The 19,851-nt window shown below is 35.5% G+C and overlaps 1 protein-coding gene across 1 annotated transcript in view; it reads left to right on the top strand.

Annotated features, from left to right (window-relative positions):
* GUCY1A2 (guanylate cyclase 1 soluble subunit alpha 2) overlaps nucleotides 1–11,728 on the top strand; it is a 436,347-nt gene extending 424,619 nt beyond the window's left edge. Inside the window, exon 8 of the mRNA XM_004284012.3 lies at nucleotides 10,208–11,728. Within this exon, the coding sequence (XP_004284060.1) occupies nucleotides 10,208–10,415 (208 nt within the window). The 3' untranslated portion in view covers nucleotides 10,416–11,728. The remainder of the gene's footprint in view (nucleotides 1–10,207) is intronic.
* Nucleotides 11,729–19,851: the final 8,123 nt, after the last annotated feature.

The raw sequence follows: 19,851 nt of genomic DNA on the forward strand, positions 1-19,851 counted from the left end.
GAAGACAAACCCCCAGATTGTTTGGCTTTAAAGAGCAATGGGGCTTACTTTTGGGAGAGACAGAGGGCTGTAGAAATAGACACCACATTTAAAGGGTTAATGCAAAATCACGTGCTCTGGGACCCAGGGCAGAAACAGTAATTTGAAAGGACCCATTTGCTGTTCTTGGAGAGCTTCCAAGAGAAGTAGGAGACACCTGGGACTCTATCTACTACAAGGACACTGGTGGTTCTGACCAGTACCATTTTGGAATCTTCCCTCTAGCTTTTAACCACTGGGACTCAGCCAGTCAGCACCAGTTCTGGGAAGCCAAAGGCCAAGCAGCTACCTGTGTGGGGATAAAATCTCACTCACCAGCAGGTCGGCTGCTGTAGGAACCTCTGAGCTCCAGCTGCCCCGGGACACGGTTCCACCCAACCATAGGATGACATCAGCCCCAGGTCACCCTGGGCTCTGGCCCACCTAACAACAGGCAGATGCAAGCCTAGGACCACTGCAGCCTTACAACCACCTGTTTCAACCTGACCCACCCACAAGCAGGTTGGCACCAGAACCAGACTCAAGATCTGAATTCTGTCCTGTCCACCAGTGGGTCAACATTAGTTTCTGGACACTTTGGTGCTCTCAGCCAACTACCCTAGGATCTGGTCTCTCCCAGCAGCAGGTTGACACTAGCGATGGGGTCTTTAACCCTTCAGCCAGCCACCACAGGACTTGGTCTCCCCCACCAGTGGGCCAGCACTAGCCCCAGGAATACCCAGGGTTCTGTATCCAACTGGTTCATAACACAGCCCTGCCACCAGCAGACCAGCACTAGGAATGGAAGTTCCCAGTTGATGCAGCCAATCATGCCAGGACCCAGCCCTATCTACCAGTGGCCTACAGCCTTTACCCTAGTCAGAGTCTGGCAACCAACTGGACCTGGGACCAGCCATGCCTACCAGTACACCCACAGTAGCCAGTCCACCACAACAGAAGGGCCTATTTAGCCCACATAGAGAGCACCCCTAGAGCATATAGCTCTGGTAACCAAAGGGGAGTGTGCTGCTGGGCCCCATATGTCATCTCCTAATAAGATCACTTCTCCAAGATTGAGAAACATAACCAATCTACCAAATACATAAAAATAAAAACAATTAGGCAAAATGAGGCAAAAGAGGAATATGTTCCAGAGGAAAGAGAAATATAAAATCGCAGAAGAACTAAATGAAGTTCAAGATAAGGAATCTACCTGAAAAAGAGTTTAAGGTAATGATCATAAAGATATTCAAAGAATAGGGGAGAAAAATGAATGAAAAAAGTAAGAAGTTAGGGGCTTCCCTGGTGGCGCAGTGGTTGGGAGTCCGCCTGCCAATGCAGTAGACATGAGTTCATGTCCCAGTCCGGGAAGATCCCGTATGCCACGGAGCGGCTGGGCCCATGAGCCATGGCCACTGAGCCTGTGCGTCCGGAGCCTGTGCTCCACAATGGGAGAGGCCACAACAGTCAGAGGCCCATGTACCGCAAAAAAAAAAAAAGTAAGAAGTTAAAAGTTTTCAACAAAGAGTTAGGAAATGTGAAGAAGAATGAAACAGACCTGAAGAATACAATAACTGAAATAAAAATACACAAGAAGAAATCAAGAGTAGATTAGATGATACAGAAAAATGAGTCAGTGGACTGGAAGACAGAGTAGTGGAAATCACTCATGATGAACAGAAAAAGAATTTTTAAAAAAGAAGTGAGCTTAAGAAACCTCAGTGACAACATCAAGCATATTATTAACATTATAGGGGTCCAAGTAGAAGAAGAGAGAGAGAAACAGGCAGAGAATACATATGAAGAACTAATAACTGAAAACTTCCCTAACCTAGGACTGTCAACAGACATCCAGGTCCAAGAAACACAGAAAGTCACAAACAAGATCAACACAAAGAGGACCAGACCAAGACACACTGTAATTAAAATGGCAAAAGTTAAAGATAAAGAACATTAAAGCAGCAAGGGAAAAGCAACGTGTTATGTACAAGGGAATTCCCATAAGACTATCAGCTGACTCTGCAGGCCAGAAGGGAGTGGCATGATATATTTAAAGTGATGAATGGAAAAAGCCTGCAACCAATAATACTCTACCTGGCAAGCTCTTTTCAGATTTGATGGAGAAATCAAAAGTTTTACAGACAATAAAAAGCTAAAAAAGTTCAACGCCAAAAACCAGTTTTACAAGAAATGCTAAAGGACCTTCTCTAAACAGAAAAGAAGAGGTCAAAACTAGAAGCATGAAAATTACAAAGAGAAAAATCTCATTGGAAAAGGCAAATATACCGTAAAGGTAGTAAATCAACTATGTATAAAACAAGAAGTTTAAAAGTAGTAAAACCAAACTGCATAATAATAAGTAGTTAAGGGATACACAAAACAAATTGATGTAAAATATGTTTGAAACAGTGAATGTGGGGGAGAAAAATTCAGGGTTGTTAAGATGTGTTTGAACTTAGAGATCAATAATGTAATATAATCATGTATGTATATTTTGCTATATATAAACCTCATGGTAATCACAAACCAAAAATCTATATAGATACATAAACACAAAAAAAGAGAAAGGAATCCAAACATTAAAGATAATCATCAAATCACAAGGGAAAAAAGCAAAGAAGAAAAATGGAACAAAAAAGAACTACAAAAACTACCCCAAACCAATTAATGAAATGATAATAAGTACAAACCTATCAATAATTACTACAAATGTAAATGGACTATGTGCTCCAAAGAAAAGACATACAGTAGCTGAATGGATACATATATGTTGCCTTCAAGATATTCACTTTACATCTGAAGATACACACAGACTGAAAGTGAGGGGGTGGGAAAAGATGTTCCATGCAAATTGAAATGAAAAAAAAAGCCAGGGTAGCAATACTTATATCAGACAAAATGACTTTAAAACAGAGACTTTAACAAGGGACAAATTAATATACTACTTAATGATCAAGAAGAAGATCTAATGATTGTAAATATATATATCCAACATAAGAGCATTTAAGTATACATAAAGCAAATACTAACAAACGTAAAGGGAGAAATTGATAGGAACACAATAATAGTAGGAGACTTCAACACCTCACTTACATCAATGGGCAGATTATCCAGACAGAAAATCAATAAGGAAGCACTGACCTTAAATGACACATTATGCTTGATAGGCTTAATGTATGTATATTGAACATTTTATCCAAAAGCAGCATATTCTTTTCAAGTGTACATGGAACATTCTCCAGGATAGATCACAGGCTAGGCCACAAAACAAGTCTCAGTAAATTTAAGGAAAATGAAATCAGATCAAGCATGTTTTTTGACTTGGGAAGGGAAGTCAACTATAAGAATAAAAACTGCAAAGATCACAAACATGTGAAAGGTAAGCAATATGTTACTAAACAACTGATGGGTCACTCAAGATATCAGTAAGAAAATCAAAAAATACCTTGAGACAAATGAAAATGGAAACATAACAGTTCAAAATCTATGGGATGGGGCAAAAAGCAGTTCTTAAAGAGAATTTTATAGCAATACAAGCCTACCACAGGGAACAAGAAATATCTCAAATAAATAATCTAATCTCACACCAGAAGGAACTAGAAAAAGAAGTACAAATAAAACCCAAAATTAGTAGAAGGAAGGAAATCATATAGATCGGAGCAAAAATAAAGGAAATAGAGAATTTTTAAAAAAACAATAGATCAGTGAAAATGAGATATGAACTTTTGATAAGGTAAACAACATTGATAAACATTTAGCCAAACTAAAAAAATAGCCCAAATCAATGAAATCTGAAATGTAAAAGAGTAAGTTACAACCAACACCACAGAATTACAAAGGATCATAAGATATTACTGCAAACAATTATACATCAATTAAATGGACAACCTAGAAAAAATGGACAAATTCCTAGAAATGTATAATTTTCCAAGACTGAACCAAGAAGAAATAGAAAATATGAACAGAACAATTACCAGTAATGAAGTTGAATCAGTAATTTTAAAACTCCCAACAAATAAAAGTGCAGAACCAGATGGACTCAGAGTTGAATTCTACCAAATATTTAAAGAAGCATCAACACCTAATCTTCTCAAACTATTACCAAAAAGTTGAAGAGCAAGGAACACTTCTGAACTCATTCTATGAGGCCAGCATCACCCTGTTACCAAAACCAAACAAAGACATCACAAAAAAGAGAAAATTATAGGCCAGTATCAATGATGAACATGGATGTAAAAATCCTCAACAAAATATTAGCAAACTGAAGTCAACAATACCTTGAAAGGATCATATACCATGATCAAGTGGGATATATCTCAGGGAATCAGGAATGGTTCAATATTTGCAAATCAAACTATGTGACAAATCACATTAACAAACTGAAGAATAAAAATTATATGATCTTTTCAGTAGATGCAGAAAAAGCTCTTGACAAAATTCAACATAGATTTGTGATTAAAAGTTCTGAACAAAGTAGGTATAGAGGGGACATACCTCAACATAATAAAGGTCTTATATGACAAATCCAAGCCAACATCATATTCAATAATGAAAAACTGAAAACCTTTCTTCCTGAACAAGACAAGTATGCCCACTCTCACCACTTTTATACAGTAAAGTATTGGAAGTCCTAGCCACAGAAATCAGACACACACAAAAAAGTTTTTAAAGAATCCAAGCTGGAAAAAAATAAGAAAAATTGTCGCTCTTTGCAAATGACAAGATACTATACATAGAAAATCCTAAAGATGCCACAAAAGAAAACTACTAGAACTTATCAATGAATTTGTTAATATTGCAAGACACAAAATTAATATACAGAAATCAGTTGCATTTCTATACACTAAAAACAAACTGTCAGAAAGAGAAATTAATAAAACAATCCCATTTACAGTTGTATCAAAAAGAATAAAATACCTAAGAATAAATCTAACTAAGGAGGAAAAAGACCCATATTCAGAAAACTATGACACTGAGAATAGAAATTGAAGATGACACAGATGGAAAAATATATAATGCTTATGGGTTGGGAGAACTGATATTGTTAAATGACAATGGTACTCAGTCAGTTTGCAGATTCAATGTAATTTCTATCAAAATACCAATGACATTTTTCACAGAACTAGAACAAATAATTCTAAAATTTGTATGGAAATACAAAAGACCCAGAATAGCCAAAATAACTTTGAGAAAAAAGAACAAAGCTGGAGGTATCAGGCTCCCTGATTTTAAACCATACTACAAAGCTACAGTAATTCAAAACAGTATGGTACTGGCAGAAAACAGACACAAAGGTCAATGGAACAGAATAAAGAGCCCAGAATTAAGCCCACAGTCATATGGTCTATTAATCTACAAAAAAGAAGAATGAAAATACAATGTGGAAAAGATAAATGGTGTTGGGTAAACTGGACAGAAGAATCAAATTGGACTAATTTTTCACACCATATGAAAAGTAAAATCAAAATGGATTAAAGACTTAAATATAAGACCTGAAATTGTAAAACTTTTAGAAGAAGACTTAGCTAATATGCTTTTTGTCATTGGTTTTAGCAATATGTTTTTGGACATGTGTCCTTAGGCAAGGGAAACAAAAGCAAAAATAAACAAATGGGACTACATCAAACTAAAAAGTTTTGCACAACAAAGGAAACTATCAACAAAATAAAAAAGCTCTCTACTGAATGGGAGAAGATATTTGCAAACCATTTATCCAAAAAGGGTTAATATCCAAAATATACAAAGAACACTTACAATTCAACATCAACAAAACAAAAACACAATTTAAAATCTGGGAGAGGATCTAGGTAGACACTTTTAAAGAAGACATACATATGGCCACCAGGCAAAGGAAAAGATGCTAATCATCAGGGAAATGCAAATAAAAATCACAGTGAGATATCACCTCACACCTGTCAGAATGGCTATTATCTAAATATCAACAAATAACAAGTGCTTCCAAGAATGTGGAGAAAATGGAACCCTAAATCACTGTTGGAGAGAATGTAAATTGGTGCAGCCATTATGGAAAACAGTATGAAAATTCCTCAAAAAATTAAAAATAGAACTATCAAATGACCCAGAAATTCCACTCCTGGATGTTTATCTGAAGAAAACAAAAACACTAATAAGAAAAGATTCATGCACCTCTATGTTCACTGCAGTTTTATTACAATAGCCAAAATATGGAAGCAACCTCAGTGCCCATCAATGAATGAATGGATAAAGAAGATATGGCATATGCATACAATGGAATATTACTCAGCCATAAAAAAGAATGAAATCTGCCATTTGGGACAACATGGATGGACCTAGAAGGTATCATGTTATATGAAATGTCAGAGAGAGAAAGACAGATACTGTATGATTTCACTTTTATGTGGAAGCTAAAAAGCAAAACAAATGACTGAATATAACAAAACAAAACCAGCATTATGTATACTGTGAACAAACAGGTGGTTGCCAGAGAGGAGTTTGTTGGGGGGAGGAGAAATACTTGAAGGAGATTAAGATGCACAAACTTCTAGTTACAGAATAAATGAATTATGATTATGAAATGTACAGTGTGGGTGGGCAATATTGTCAATAATTATGTAATATCTTTGTATGATGACATATGGTAACTATGCTTATCATGGTGATTATTTTGAAATGTATAGCAATATCAAATCACTACTGGGTATGACAGGAGCTAACATAGTGTTGTAGGTCAAATATACCTCAAAAGTGAACAAACACAGTAAAAGAGATCAGATTTGTGGTTTTACCAGAGAGGAGTGGGGAAAGCAGGAATTAGACGGATGTAGTCAAAAGGTACAAACTAATAGTTATAAAGTAAATAAGTACTGGGAATGTAATGTACAACATGAAAAATATAATTAGCACTGCTGTATGTTATATATGAAAGTTGTTAGGAGAGTAAACCCTAAGAGTTCTCGTCACAAGAAAAAAAAATTTTTCTGTTTCTTTAACTTTGTATTTATATGAGATGTTCACTAAACTTATTGTGGTAATTATTTAATGGTGTAAGTCCAACCACTATACTGTTCACCTTAAACTTATACAGTGCTGTATGTCAATTATATGTCAATAACACTGGAAGAAATAAAAACTATCTTAGTGTAGCTTTATTATTTATTGTAGTGCTAAGTTTGACTAGGAGTTAACAGGTCTGGACTCTACTTTCAGTGCCAACACTGTCTTACTGCTCCCACTAGCAAAGCACTCTATCTTACTCTGGACTCAATTTTACCCTCCATAAATTTGTCAGAGAAGAGCATGTTTAGACTTTGCATGGAGTTACATTATGTGGATAAATGAGATAAGTTAATTGAAAGAATTTTGAAATGTTAGAATGAGACTCATTTACCTATATCCCAAGTTAATATAATCACTGTGTAATATTTTTAAAGGAATGGTCAATTGGAAGTTTTTAAAAAGGAAAAACCACAATGAGATATCACCTCTCACCTGTCATAGTGGCTATTATCCAAATGTCAACAAATAACAAGTGCTTGCAAGAATGTGGAGAAGGGCTTCCCTGGTGGTGCAGTGGTTGAGAGTCCGCCTGCCGATGCAAGGGACACGGGTTCGTGCCCCGGTCCGGGAAGATCCCACATGCCGTGGAGTGGCTGGACCCGTGAGCCATGGCCGCTGAGCCTGCGTGTCCGGAGCCTGTGCTCCACAACGGGAGAAGTCACAGCAGTGAGAGGCCTGCATACCGAAAAAAAAACAAAACAAAACAAACAAAAAAAAAGAATGTGGAGAAAACGGAACCCTCAGTCACTGTTGGTGGGAATGTAAATTGGTACAACCACTGTGGAGAACAGTATGGAGGTTCCTTAAACCACTAAAACTAGAACTACCATATAATCCAACAGTCCCACTCCTGGGCGTATATCTGGAGAAAACCTTAGTTCAAAAAGATACATGCACCCCAGTGTTCATTGAAGCACTATTTACAATAGTCAAGACATGGAAGCAACCTAATGTCCATCAACAGAGGAATGGATAAAGAAGATGTGGTACATATATAAAATAGAATATCCATTAAAAAAGAATGAAATAATACCATTTGCAGCAACATGGATGGACCTAGAGATTATCATACTAAGTGAAGTCAGTCAGAGAAAGAAACATCATATGATATCACTTATATGTGGACTCTAAAAATATGATACAAATGAACTTATCTACAAAACAGAAACAGACTCACAGACTTCTAAAACAAACTTCTGGTTACCAAAGGAGAAAGATGGGGCACGGGGATAAATTAGGAGTTTGAGATTAACATATATACACTACTATACATAAAATAGATAATCAGCGAGGACCTACTGTATAGCACAAGGAACTACTCAATATTCTATAATAACCAGTATGGGGAAAAGAATCTGAAAAAGAATGGATATATGTATATGTACAACTGAACTACTTTGCTGTATACCTGAAACTAACACAACATTGTAAATCAACTATACCCCAATATAAAATAAAAATTAAATTAAATAAATAAACTGAGCAAGTAAGAATAAAATCTTTTATGACGCAAAATACTACAACAGTCATTCATAAGGGTAAATATAGATTGCTCACATTATAAGAATTCTTAGTACTACCAACTTATTTTCAGATAATATTTTTATCCATTAAGAACTTTTGACAAGGAATGATTCTTTTTTTCTCTTTAGTGTAAAGATGATTATCATTGCTTGTGCAATGATCTTACATTTTTCAAACATTGTTTATTCTTGCACTCACTGACTTTTTGACTTTGCCTTTTCTCTGTCATAATGGTTCCTTTCACCCCCAACCCATCTCTTATCCTGAATAACTTGGACTTGCTATTAACATTTACCTGTCTTAGGAAAATGAATGGTTTTTAGGGAAAAAGTGATAAGTTTGGCTCCACTGTGCCTTCCAAATAAAGTCTAAACGTTTAGTTTTGGACTTCAAAAATTTGTCTTAACCTACTGCTTCAGCCTTAACTCTCACTCTTACCTCATTCTATAATGGTATCCAATAGTTGGAAACATGTTGATCCTGATCATAATTTCCTTGTATCTAAACCTTTGATTATGTTGTTCTCCATATTCACTTGTTGAAATTCTGCCCATCTTTAAGTACCATCTCATCCATGAAGGTTTAGTGGTCGTCCCACTGTAAACTTTTTCCCTCTCTGGACTTCAACACCTTTTTGGATTCACCTTTCTTATGGCATCTAGCCTATTGTTTTATATTACTTTTATATTACTGTGGCTTTTGTTTGCTTATTCAGTTTTTATTTTCTTTTTCTTTTATTCTCTGTGTCTATCTCTTTTGAAAAAACTTTAAGCTTGTTGTGTTCTACTTATTATATTCACAACAGAATCTAGGAGATTTTTCTAGGGCAATAAGAAGCAGCCCATAAAAGTTGTTGAATTAAATTGAATTGCTGGACCACTTTTTTAGATACGACTATCAAACTGAACATTTCATGGAACTGGACAAGCATAAATCTCCAGTATTAGTGTACTAGAAAATTGTCTTTAACTATGACTGGAAGTGAAGAGTCAAGCTGTTTGACAAATAAATGACAAACAAATATTTTCTAAATGTGAGTTTAGAAACTATGACTGGATGGGAAGAGTCAAGCTGTTTGACAAATGACAAACAAATATTTTCTAAATGTGAGTTTAGAAAATATGTATTGTTAGAAATCAGTAACCAGATATCACAGAAACATGGAATTATGACTGTTGTTCTACAAAGCTAAAAACTTGATTTATGTGTATGACACATAGGATTTAAATCTTATTGAGAGTCTACAAAACATTAAAGGAGTGCTCCAGAATTAGGCAGATTTTTAAAACAGAAAGAGTAAATCCTGCATGTTTGAATAAAAACTTGTTTTATGCAGTTCCTTTAGCCTTTTGTTTAGGAAAAAAAATCAACTTTGAACAAATATTTTCCAGTAGCACCAAGAACAACTTTGCTTTTTTAAAATTATTATTATAGCGTGAAGGTATTTTCTCCTGAGAAATAATATTTCCTAGTATTTGGAATGTAATGAAGGCCACATCTCTACAAAGAATGAAGGCATTTAATATGAGCTCAGTCATTGATAGGCTTCCTGAGTCTTTAAAATTTGTGTCCATTTTTTTCTCATCTCACCTGCCCATATGATTCACATTATATATTTTCTTCTTAGATTATTAAAACGAGAAGAAAGTTTCACATTCATTCCTCGGTCCCGTGAAGAGCTTCCAGACAACTTTCCAAAGGAAATCTCTGGGGTCTGCTACTTCCTGGAGGTAAGAACTGGTCCTAAGCAGCCAAAGCCTTCTCTTTCTTCATCGAGAATAAAAAAAGTTTCCTACAACATTGGCACAATGTTCCTCCGGGAGACAAGCCTCTGAGACCTGCTACAGATCAAAGACTCCTCCAAAAAGCACAAGCCCAGAACATGGATCATGACAGGAGAATGGAAAGATTGTTTATCTTTCACTGCTCTGTGGAGAAAAAGCAGTGGAATTTCTGTTATGTCAGGCAATAATCCTAGAAAAAGGAGGGTGATGACTGTCAATAAAAAACTGGAGGGCAAAGGGGAAATAAGATGTATTCATTCTTATGAGTGTTTTTGGTCATATATATATTATGTATAATATATATATGTATTCTAATTAATTACAAGTGTGAGGCCCCTTTCAAAACTAACCAATAAATAGATTCCATGTTTTCTTGTTTGTCACACATACAGCTATCTTTCTCTATATATTTGTATCACTTTTGAGATCCAGTTTTGATTAAATATTCCTACATTTAGTGAGTGGGTATGAAAGGAATATTTTCTAATTTTGTTTTTCTGAACAGACATTTCATACATATATCATGGCAGTGTGGTAAACTTCCCAGCAGGAAAAACTGTAACTTGGCGAAATATTTTAGGGATATTACCTATTTTTATACATATCTCTTCTAGATAATTTCACACAGCATTATTAGATTTTCACAATCTGCTACTGTATAGTTGGTATATTATGTAATTCCAACATATTAATTGAATATAGTTTCACTTATTTAGAGAGATAAGTGCTTAGATTGAAAATACACATAACCTAGGATTTCAGATGCTGAGAAAGCATAGTATATCTGCTTAGTAAATATAGCTTTTAGATTTGATTAATGTAGCATAGAATCCAGAGGAAATGGCATCTCCTAATAGCAAATGTATGTATCTGTAACCAAGATTAACGAAAGGTCTTTTTGCTATCTTCTAAGAAATATCAGTGAAAATAAAATGATTTGCTACATTGCACCCTTTCAACTTAGCACTTCTAAATATAGGTAGTTTTTACAATGTGCTAAATTCTAATAAACAACATCCTACTAAATGACATGTAAGTCCACCCCCCTGCCCCTGTCACCTTCTTCAACGGATGCTTCCTAAGGACTAACTGCCCCTCATGGGAGCAAATCACTAGATACTTGCATTAGTGAGAAAAAGGTGTAGGATATTTTGCCAAGAACATTGTTTCTTTCATAATAAAAACAAGGAAAAAAACTGTACTTTATGGATTTGAGATTTTTTTTAATGTTCTTCTGCAGTTTATTTGATGTGGCTTTTAAATTCAGTGAATCACCTTCATTAACACTGAAGTATGTCTAACCTTCAGACCTAGTAATCACCAAAGTTACAGATAGGCTTCCATTGCTTGTTCTGCTAAATGAAAACCTGTTCCCATTAAGTAATAGTGCATGAAAATATTATTACAGACTCACCCTGAAATTAGGAGCACAGTGTGTCCAGGGTTTCTTATTTTGGATCAGATATAGAATCTAAGTTTCTCTTGAGGTTAATGAGTTGGAAACATTTGTTTCCTTGAAACCTTGTGGTGGCCATTTTCTTACTCCGATAGGTACACTCATTGGTAGCTTATGTCTACTGAATACAATATACTTTTTCTGGTTAGGGATTTTGGCTGCATTAGAATTTGGTTATGAAATAACTCAGTTAAGTAACAGATTAACTAGTGTCCAATGTAGTCTGTGAGGATTAATTAGTGTTTTTAAGTTCTCTAAGTATACAGCTAGAAAATATTTTTAGATTGCAGATTATTTGTTATAATGGTGATCATTTTTATAATTGTTGAACTCTTTCTCTCTCTGGGGCTTAAGAGGACACTAATGCAACACTTTGCATGTGGAAACGGGACCTAGACCTGAATCCTTGCCTGTCCCTCCCTTCCTTGGGTCTAGGTTTCTGTTTTTAACCACATGTGGGCAAGAAGGCCAGGGTGTTTATAGGAGGCTGTGGAGGCTGAGGACAAGGTTCTCATGGGAATAATTACCCACAAAAGAATTTCTTTAGGGGGCTGAGAGATTAACTCACTTCTTTCACAGGGAATAGAGGGTAGGCTTACAGTCAGTGTGGAAAGAACAGGCTCTGGGAGTACTTCAATCCTCCTGCTGAGAATAGGAAATACCTCAGCTATGCTGATGGGCTTCTTATAGCACAGGAGCATGGGGAGAGAACCAAACTCACTGAAGTCATTTATGCTTATTCTGCACAGTAAGTTAAGCTTATTGTGATATAGTAAATTATGTGTTTTAATCGTAAACAATGTGTTTTTTCACCATAAGGCTGAAAGGGACTTCCAGGAATCATCCAATCTAATTCTCTACTTTTTGTAAAGATTTGTCTAAGCAACTATTCTAAACATATGGTTATTCTCTCCATACTTAAAAATACCTGTGGGAAGCATATTTTAAAAGCATCCTTGACAATCCATTTCATTATCTAGTACTTGGTGATAGGGTTTGGGATAAGAATTGTATATACATTCAATTTGTCAGAAAAATAAGCTCTTTCTTAGTTTATATGATTTTACTTGGAGAAGAGTAGCTATTTACATTGTCACAAATGTCACAATGAATATGCCAGAGATCTATTAAATATCACAAACAGGATGTAAACTACATTTTTCATAGAATATAATCTAGATGTATCTTTGAAGGTATAGTCTGAGGCAATGGTCTGATCTATTACCATTTTGCCAACCTAGTACAGTTGACTTATTATAGCTACACTATTCCTATATGTATTTGCAAAATACGGTATAAAATGGCATTTCATTCTAGCTGCAGTCATAGAATTTAGAGGCTGTGAAAAAGCATTGCATTTTTATATGTCCTATAGAGTACAATACATGTATCCTCCATTAGGAATTTTGATTGTAATAATGGGTGGCTGTTGGTATTTCATTTGACTAATATCTATACGGTATTCTCATGTACAAACTATTAACATACATCATGCATTTTAGCATGGCAGATTAAATGGAATTTAAATGGATGACCCTTTAGAAATCAAGCATTATTTAATTGAGGAAATGGCTCTAACCCACTCTAAAATGGATACTTTAAGATCCAATTTGGCACATATAGACCCTCTGATTCAGTATTCATTCCAGCAACTGATTTGAAGAAGTTACTTTATGACTACCCATCAGTACCAAAGCTTCATGTTGGCATCAGTATCATTTTGATGGAATGTCATTGTTTACAAATAAATGAGTTATATAACGAAGTCAGAAACCCCCATATGTACCCAAAATATACTGCACAGTATGTGCACCTTAATAAATAGGTAACAGCCATAATAAAAAGAATAATACTCAATGCCTGAAGAACACATATAGTTGGGGCTCTTGGCTTTGTAGTGTTGGGTAGAGAAGGGAAAGAAGAAACAGCTTCTAGTTAACAGTTTGGTCCAACTGTCTAAAATCTGCCTTGATATTCATCTCTTCTTTTATATTTCAAATAGTTTTGATTTCCCTTTTAATACTTCATTATGTGTGGAATCCAGTGAGCTGTGTATGACCTATTGTGACTCTGAGACAGGCACTGATGCCTGAGACTTGATAGTGGGTTTGTGGATTCAGTGCTTCAAATATGAACTCTCGGGGTCTCACACTGTTCTTATCCAGTGACAATAGTAAGGGGAACATAGTGTTTTATTGTGAAAGTGCAAAATTGTATGCCTCTCCAGGAGAAACAGAACATAGGACAGAAAATAGGACAACAAATAAAGCAAAATCTCATTCACAAGCGCAGGAAGTCTTAATCTGGTGAATTCCTCCAAAGAGTTAAGCAATAAAGCAAAATTAAATTGATAGATACAAAAGGCAAAATCACAGAGAATTTGGAAAACTGCCAGGCTGTATTTTTCCTACAGAATCATATTGATACCAGTTGAAATGGTGTATTTGAGGTTGTGAGGTATGAAGAGGGAGCTCAAGATTATCACCATTATTAAATATATTTTTTGAAGGCTCCTTGGGTTCCTGACTTGCTGAGGGCAAGTTTATGGATCATCAGAGCAGAGAGTAAAACTTCTACATCTTGTCATGCATTTTAAGCACAACTTAACCAATGCTCAGACCCTCTCCTACTCTATACTGTCACTGGAAACCATCTCACCAAGTCAAGTTTGGCTCTGTCAAACACCATTCCCTCTGTAGCATTGAACCTAACATGGTCATAGAAAGAGTTGTTGATGCCTGTTTCAGGCAGATTGCAAGACCCACACAACTCTAGGCCCAAGTAACAAAGCACTGCTGAAGTGAACTAACCATTTTCAGTTGTGCTAGGGCATTGCTTGCATCTGTAGCTTCTCTCTGCTTTCTTCAAAATACTATCTGCCTCCAAGCATTTAGTACAACCTCAGTAAATGTTCCTTCAGAATGAGTTACACATGGCTCTGAATAGGCTCTGGGGGGCACCAGATGTCTTTCAGCCAACAGTACCTAGAAACTCAAGTCCGAGACCCAAGCCCCATATTGTAGCCTAGGTATTTCTATTATTAAACTATAGATCTTCAGCTACAAAAATTATGTCATTTCAGAGGCTTCTATAAGCATATCTTATTAGATATAACCTGAAAAACATGATGCCCCAGAGGCTTAATTATTAAAGTTTGAGTGATGATTCTTTAAGCATAGCTCTTGATATGAATACACTTAATTTACAGCCAGCTAATTGAACATACACATAAATTGTGTTAACATGATTGAAAGAATTTTATTGTTAAATGGATAAACTGACCCCAGATGTGGACTCAATTTAAGGCTCCTCACAGTGGTAAATGAAGAACAGACACTGATATTATACACAGATTAACATAAATTTTGTCAGAGCATTTTGAGATAGTGTGCAAAATTCCTTCCTCACACTTGATTCAAACAGTTGAAACCTAAGTATTATTTTCCTGTCACCTTTCTGTTTCCTTCCTTCCTTTGTTCTTTCTTTCCTTCCTTTTTCCTTTCATAAAAGTCATTGTTCCTTCTTTCCTTCCTTCTTCCTTTCGTTAAAAAAAGTAATTGATACATTTATAAACAGGAAGAATCACAGCTAATCTTATGTTGTAGAATAGTTTTAGTTTAACAAAGTAATAAATATTCTGTGTGTGTGTGTATGTGTGTGTTTGTGTGTGTGTGTGTGTTGAATGTAGATATTACATGATTAAAAGGAGTGACATTTTGGAAGGACTTGGGATGTAGAGAAGTAAAGTTTGTGTCTTTATTTATTTATTTTTCTTTTTTATAATTTGGGCTGCACTAGGTCTTCGTTGTGGCACGCGGGCTTCTCTTGTTGTGGCATGCAGGCTCCAGAGTGCTCGGGCTCAGTAGTTTCAGTACACAGCCTTCTCTCTAGTTGTGGCACGTGGGCTTAGTTACCCCACAGAATGTGAGATCTTAGTTCCCTGATCAGGGATTGAACCCACACCCCCTGCATTGAAAGGTGGATTCTTAACCACTGGGCCACCAGGGAAGTTCCTGTGTCTTATTTCTATTGTGTTGTGACCAGACCATAGCTTCAGCCATGTGCCTCATTGCCAATTCCATCCTTATTAAGAAATGATCCTGTTTAATTGTTCAACTCATCAGCTTGGCAGTACCTGACTACTTTAGGAAGCTTGGCAGTGTCTGACTACCTTAGGGACACAAATTACTGGACGTTACCTTCAGAGATTTGGATTCAGTAGATCGCAGGTGGAGGCCTAGGAATCTGTATTTAGAAAATCACTCTAGGTAATGCTAATATACAGCCAGATTTGGGAATCAATGAAGAATATTCAAATAATCCCAATTACTAGGAATAAATGCAAGTTGACTAAGATAGAAATATATTATTTCATTCATACTTATTTTGAAAAGCTAAATACTCCAGGCTTAATCACGTTATTCCTTTCACAAGTTTTAATTTTAGGTTTGGTTTCAAATTTATAGTCTGCTTTTTGAGCATAAGTCTTCAAGCTTCAAATCAACACTGATAAGCATGAGGGATGAATATTGCTCACTATAGGGCTATTAGACATACTAGGTACAGTATAACTTTCTTAGTTACTGCCAGAGCTGTGCAGTACATCACAATATTTGTTGATCCTTACCAACAAGATATGAACTATGAACGTTTGGACAGAGAAGCAAATGTCAAAGTGACAGCCTTAATCCCAAATTTTTATGTTTGAAACATCACCAACTTCATACTTATTCTCACCCTGTACTTTTCTCATTGAATTGTACACTCATCTAAAACTTATTTCCTAGCAATACCTTATAACAACCTTTCAAGCAATAATCTAAGCCATGATGATGATGCCATATGAAACTTGCACTTCTGTGCACTTCATAGAACCCTTAGGGAAACAGAGACATGTTTTATATAAGCAATAATATAGGTAGTGTGGACTTTTAAAAGATATTCACCGTTCTACTACAGTAAAATGAGCAGCAAGTGATAGATAAAAATTATCCGAGCAGATAACATGCTTAATTTCTCTCACAAGTCCTTCATTTGCACACATGCTATGAAGTAATTAATATATTTTGATCAGATTGTTTCTGATGTATAATTATTGATACCTATCATAATATGATTTCTATTCCTCTCAAAAGATTGTGTATGTATTGTTGCCCAGATTTTCAGATCTTTGTAGTATATAGTAAATAAGAGTATTTAAGGATAGATAAATGAGCAAAAGTATAGTATGGGTTGGATAAGCTGATCGAGAGTAGGCTTGGCAAAAATACAGGTGCATCTTGGGACAAGTTAATTAATTCTACTGTTGGTTTGATAAGGTCTGAGATGATGAAAGATTAAAGATAAAAAGAATTATTATCACTGTTCTCTGTGATGGCAAATGTTTAGTAAGTACAATACTATTTTGGCTTTCAGAATGTGATTGGTTGAAATTCATCTGTAGTATAATTTTAAAATGTCTGAAAATCATTATGTAGTCATATTTAAAATAACCTGTCCTTCTCAGCCATTTTGATGATACCACTAAAGCTTGCAGGTTTTGAAATGAATAATTCATATTTTTACTTTCCTTAAAATATAATTTTAATCAAATGTGGCACAGTCAATAATAATCAGTCCTTTAATAATCAAATTACTCCTCCATCATTTAGAATCATGAATTAGGATTACAGTTAAAACTAACTAGTAGGGCTTCCCTGGTGGCACAGTGGTTGAGAGTCCGCCTGCCAATGCAGGGGACACGGGTTCGTGCCCCGGTCCGGGAAGATCCCACGTGCCGCGGAGCGGCTGGGCCCGTGAGCCATGGCTGCTGAGCCTGCACGTCCGGAGCCTGTGCTCCGCAATGGGAGAGGCCACAAGAGTGAGACGCCCGTGTACCGCCAAAAAAAAAAAAAAAAAAACTAACTAGTAAATTTATGATACACTGAGGTACTTCTAATCATCTGATTATTATTTAGCAAAATCATAAAGCTTAGAATCCATTCCTAAGCCTCTAAATAAGATTACAGTTCCTATTATTGCCTAGATGTTTAAACTCTCTTCTAATCTTGAATCTGAACACAATTAGAGTCGTGGGTGGGTTTGCTAGTATTTTACCTTCCTATTACCAACAGCAAAACTTAACATCCTCCTACCCACAATTTATAAAATTCTCCTATAAAAATCAAACAGGGCTGTTGAGTCACCGAGAAAGTGGTTTTTTTCCCACTGAGAAAGCATTTGACAGTCATCTTTATGTATATCATTGGATGCTTAACCCTTAATAAGCATGCTTTTGTTAATAAATAATAAAGAATACTTAATTTGAATCCATTAAATTATAGTGAATCTATTTTCTCAGTTAATTCATCTAGTTGCTGATCAGACCACTCTTAATATTAGACTTAAGTGCTATTGCTTATTATTTGAAAGCAGAAGAGACAAGAAAAACTAAATGGCAAGCCTAAGTAGTAGCTTGTTTCTAATTCTTTTGATACATATTTTTACAAATAAAGGAATTGGTTTATATTTAATCTTCCTCTGTGATCTTTTGGCTAGTTGGAGATAAAGAAGGGATTCTACTAAATGAATTTTTACTGTGGGCTATTAAGTGTAATTAAATATAAGTAGGACAGTAATGTATTAGTTGGGGTAAAATCAAAATTGTGCAAAATTTCTTCTTCACACCCCCGCACTCTTTAAAGACAATTCTTCCCATTTTGCTGCCTGGCAGTTACACATCAGACTCAGAACACAGGGACAGATGGAGGGGGTGGGATGAGCAGGAAATTTAGATGAGATTGAGCAAAGAGATTTAACTTTTTTCTTTGTGAAAGTATATATACTCCTAAAGGGAAGCAGTTTTCATAATAGACACATGTAGTTTAGTGAAAGCCAAATGACTTATTTGCTCATTTTTATTTTAAAAGGAAAAGAGAAAAAATCCCTCATGAGCTATTTTCAGTTTTCTTAGGAGGTAGCAGCAACCTCTCAGCAGGGGCACACATCAGTGAAACGGGGATTAGAAACTCACAAAGCTATATATAGAAACTCTCTGAAAGTGGCAGATAGAACTAGTCTTGGTTACTGTGATGAAGGTAAATGAAAGTGTGAGAACATCTGGGCTTAAGGAACAAAGAAGGCCAAATACCAGCCCCTCTGTATGTCACAGAAAAGCCTGCTAAAATTAGCACAAAAGAACAGACTATAGGTGTTCAAGTGATATTAAAACAAAACTTTTTTTTTTTCCTTTTATAGCATGCTGGCTGAGCTAACATTCCGTGAGAAGAATACAATTTCATTTTATACATCATTTTTTTGTTCTGACATTATAGAAATTATATCATTCCCTAGTTGGAAAATTTAATCACAAAGAATGAGAAATATTCTGTATACTAGCATCTGTAAAATGGCTTTGGGGGGCTATACTCTATTCCATATTCTTCTTCACATTGTTCTCAAACTGGGCTTCAGCTGCAAGCAAAACAAGTGCTCAACTTTAGAGTAGATAAAAGCCTTTATGACTCCAGCCCTATCCATCTTATTCTGGGATGTTCCAAAGAAATGGAACTGGGGAGAGAGTTACCCCACAGCATTTGATGGTATTCTGTGGGAGAGATGAAAATGTACTCCTAGTCTTTTAAAATTAAGTGGTTAAGTAGTCTCTAATCATCATTCAAAGACGTTTTACTTATATGTAGCTAGTTAATTCTAGCAGAGTTTGTTTAGAACAGAAATTTTAAAAGGAATAAACAAACCTGAACAATTTTTAATCAGAGTTATCAGTTAGGAAACTAATTTGGGATGAAGATTTGCTGTCTTGAAAATCAACTTACTTATATCCGAAATTCAGAAGGCTAAAGACTTTTGAAAATTTTCTAAAAGTATCAAGTGCTTCAGCACTGAAAAAGAATAATAATTTTGTTGATGGATTCCTTAAGGTTTTATGTCCTGGAGATAACAAAGAATTATAAATTACATTTCAATTATTTTTTTCTCTATGTTTTCCAGTTGTTGCAGGAAAGATGTAGAAGATGTCATAAATAAGGCAAA

The sequence above is a fragment of the Orcinus orca genome, chromosome 8 (genome assembly GCF_937001465.1).
Source record: "Orcinus orca chromosome 8, mOrcOrc1.1, whole genome shotgun sequence".
Classification (NCBI taxonomy): Eukaryota; Metazoa; Chordata; class Mammalia; order Artiodactyla; family Delphinidae; genus Orcinus; species Orcinus orca.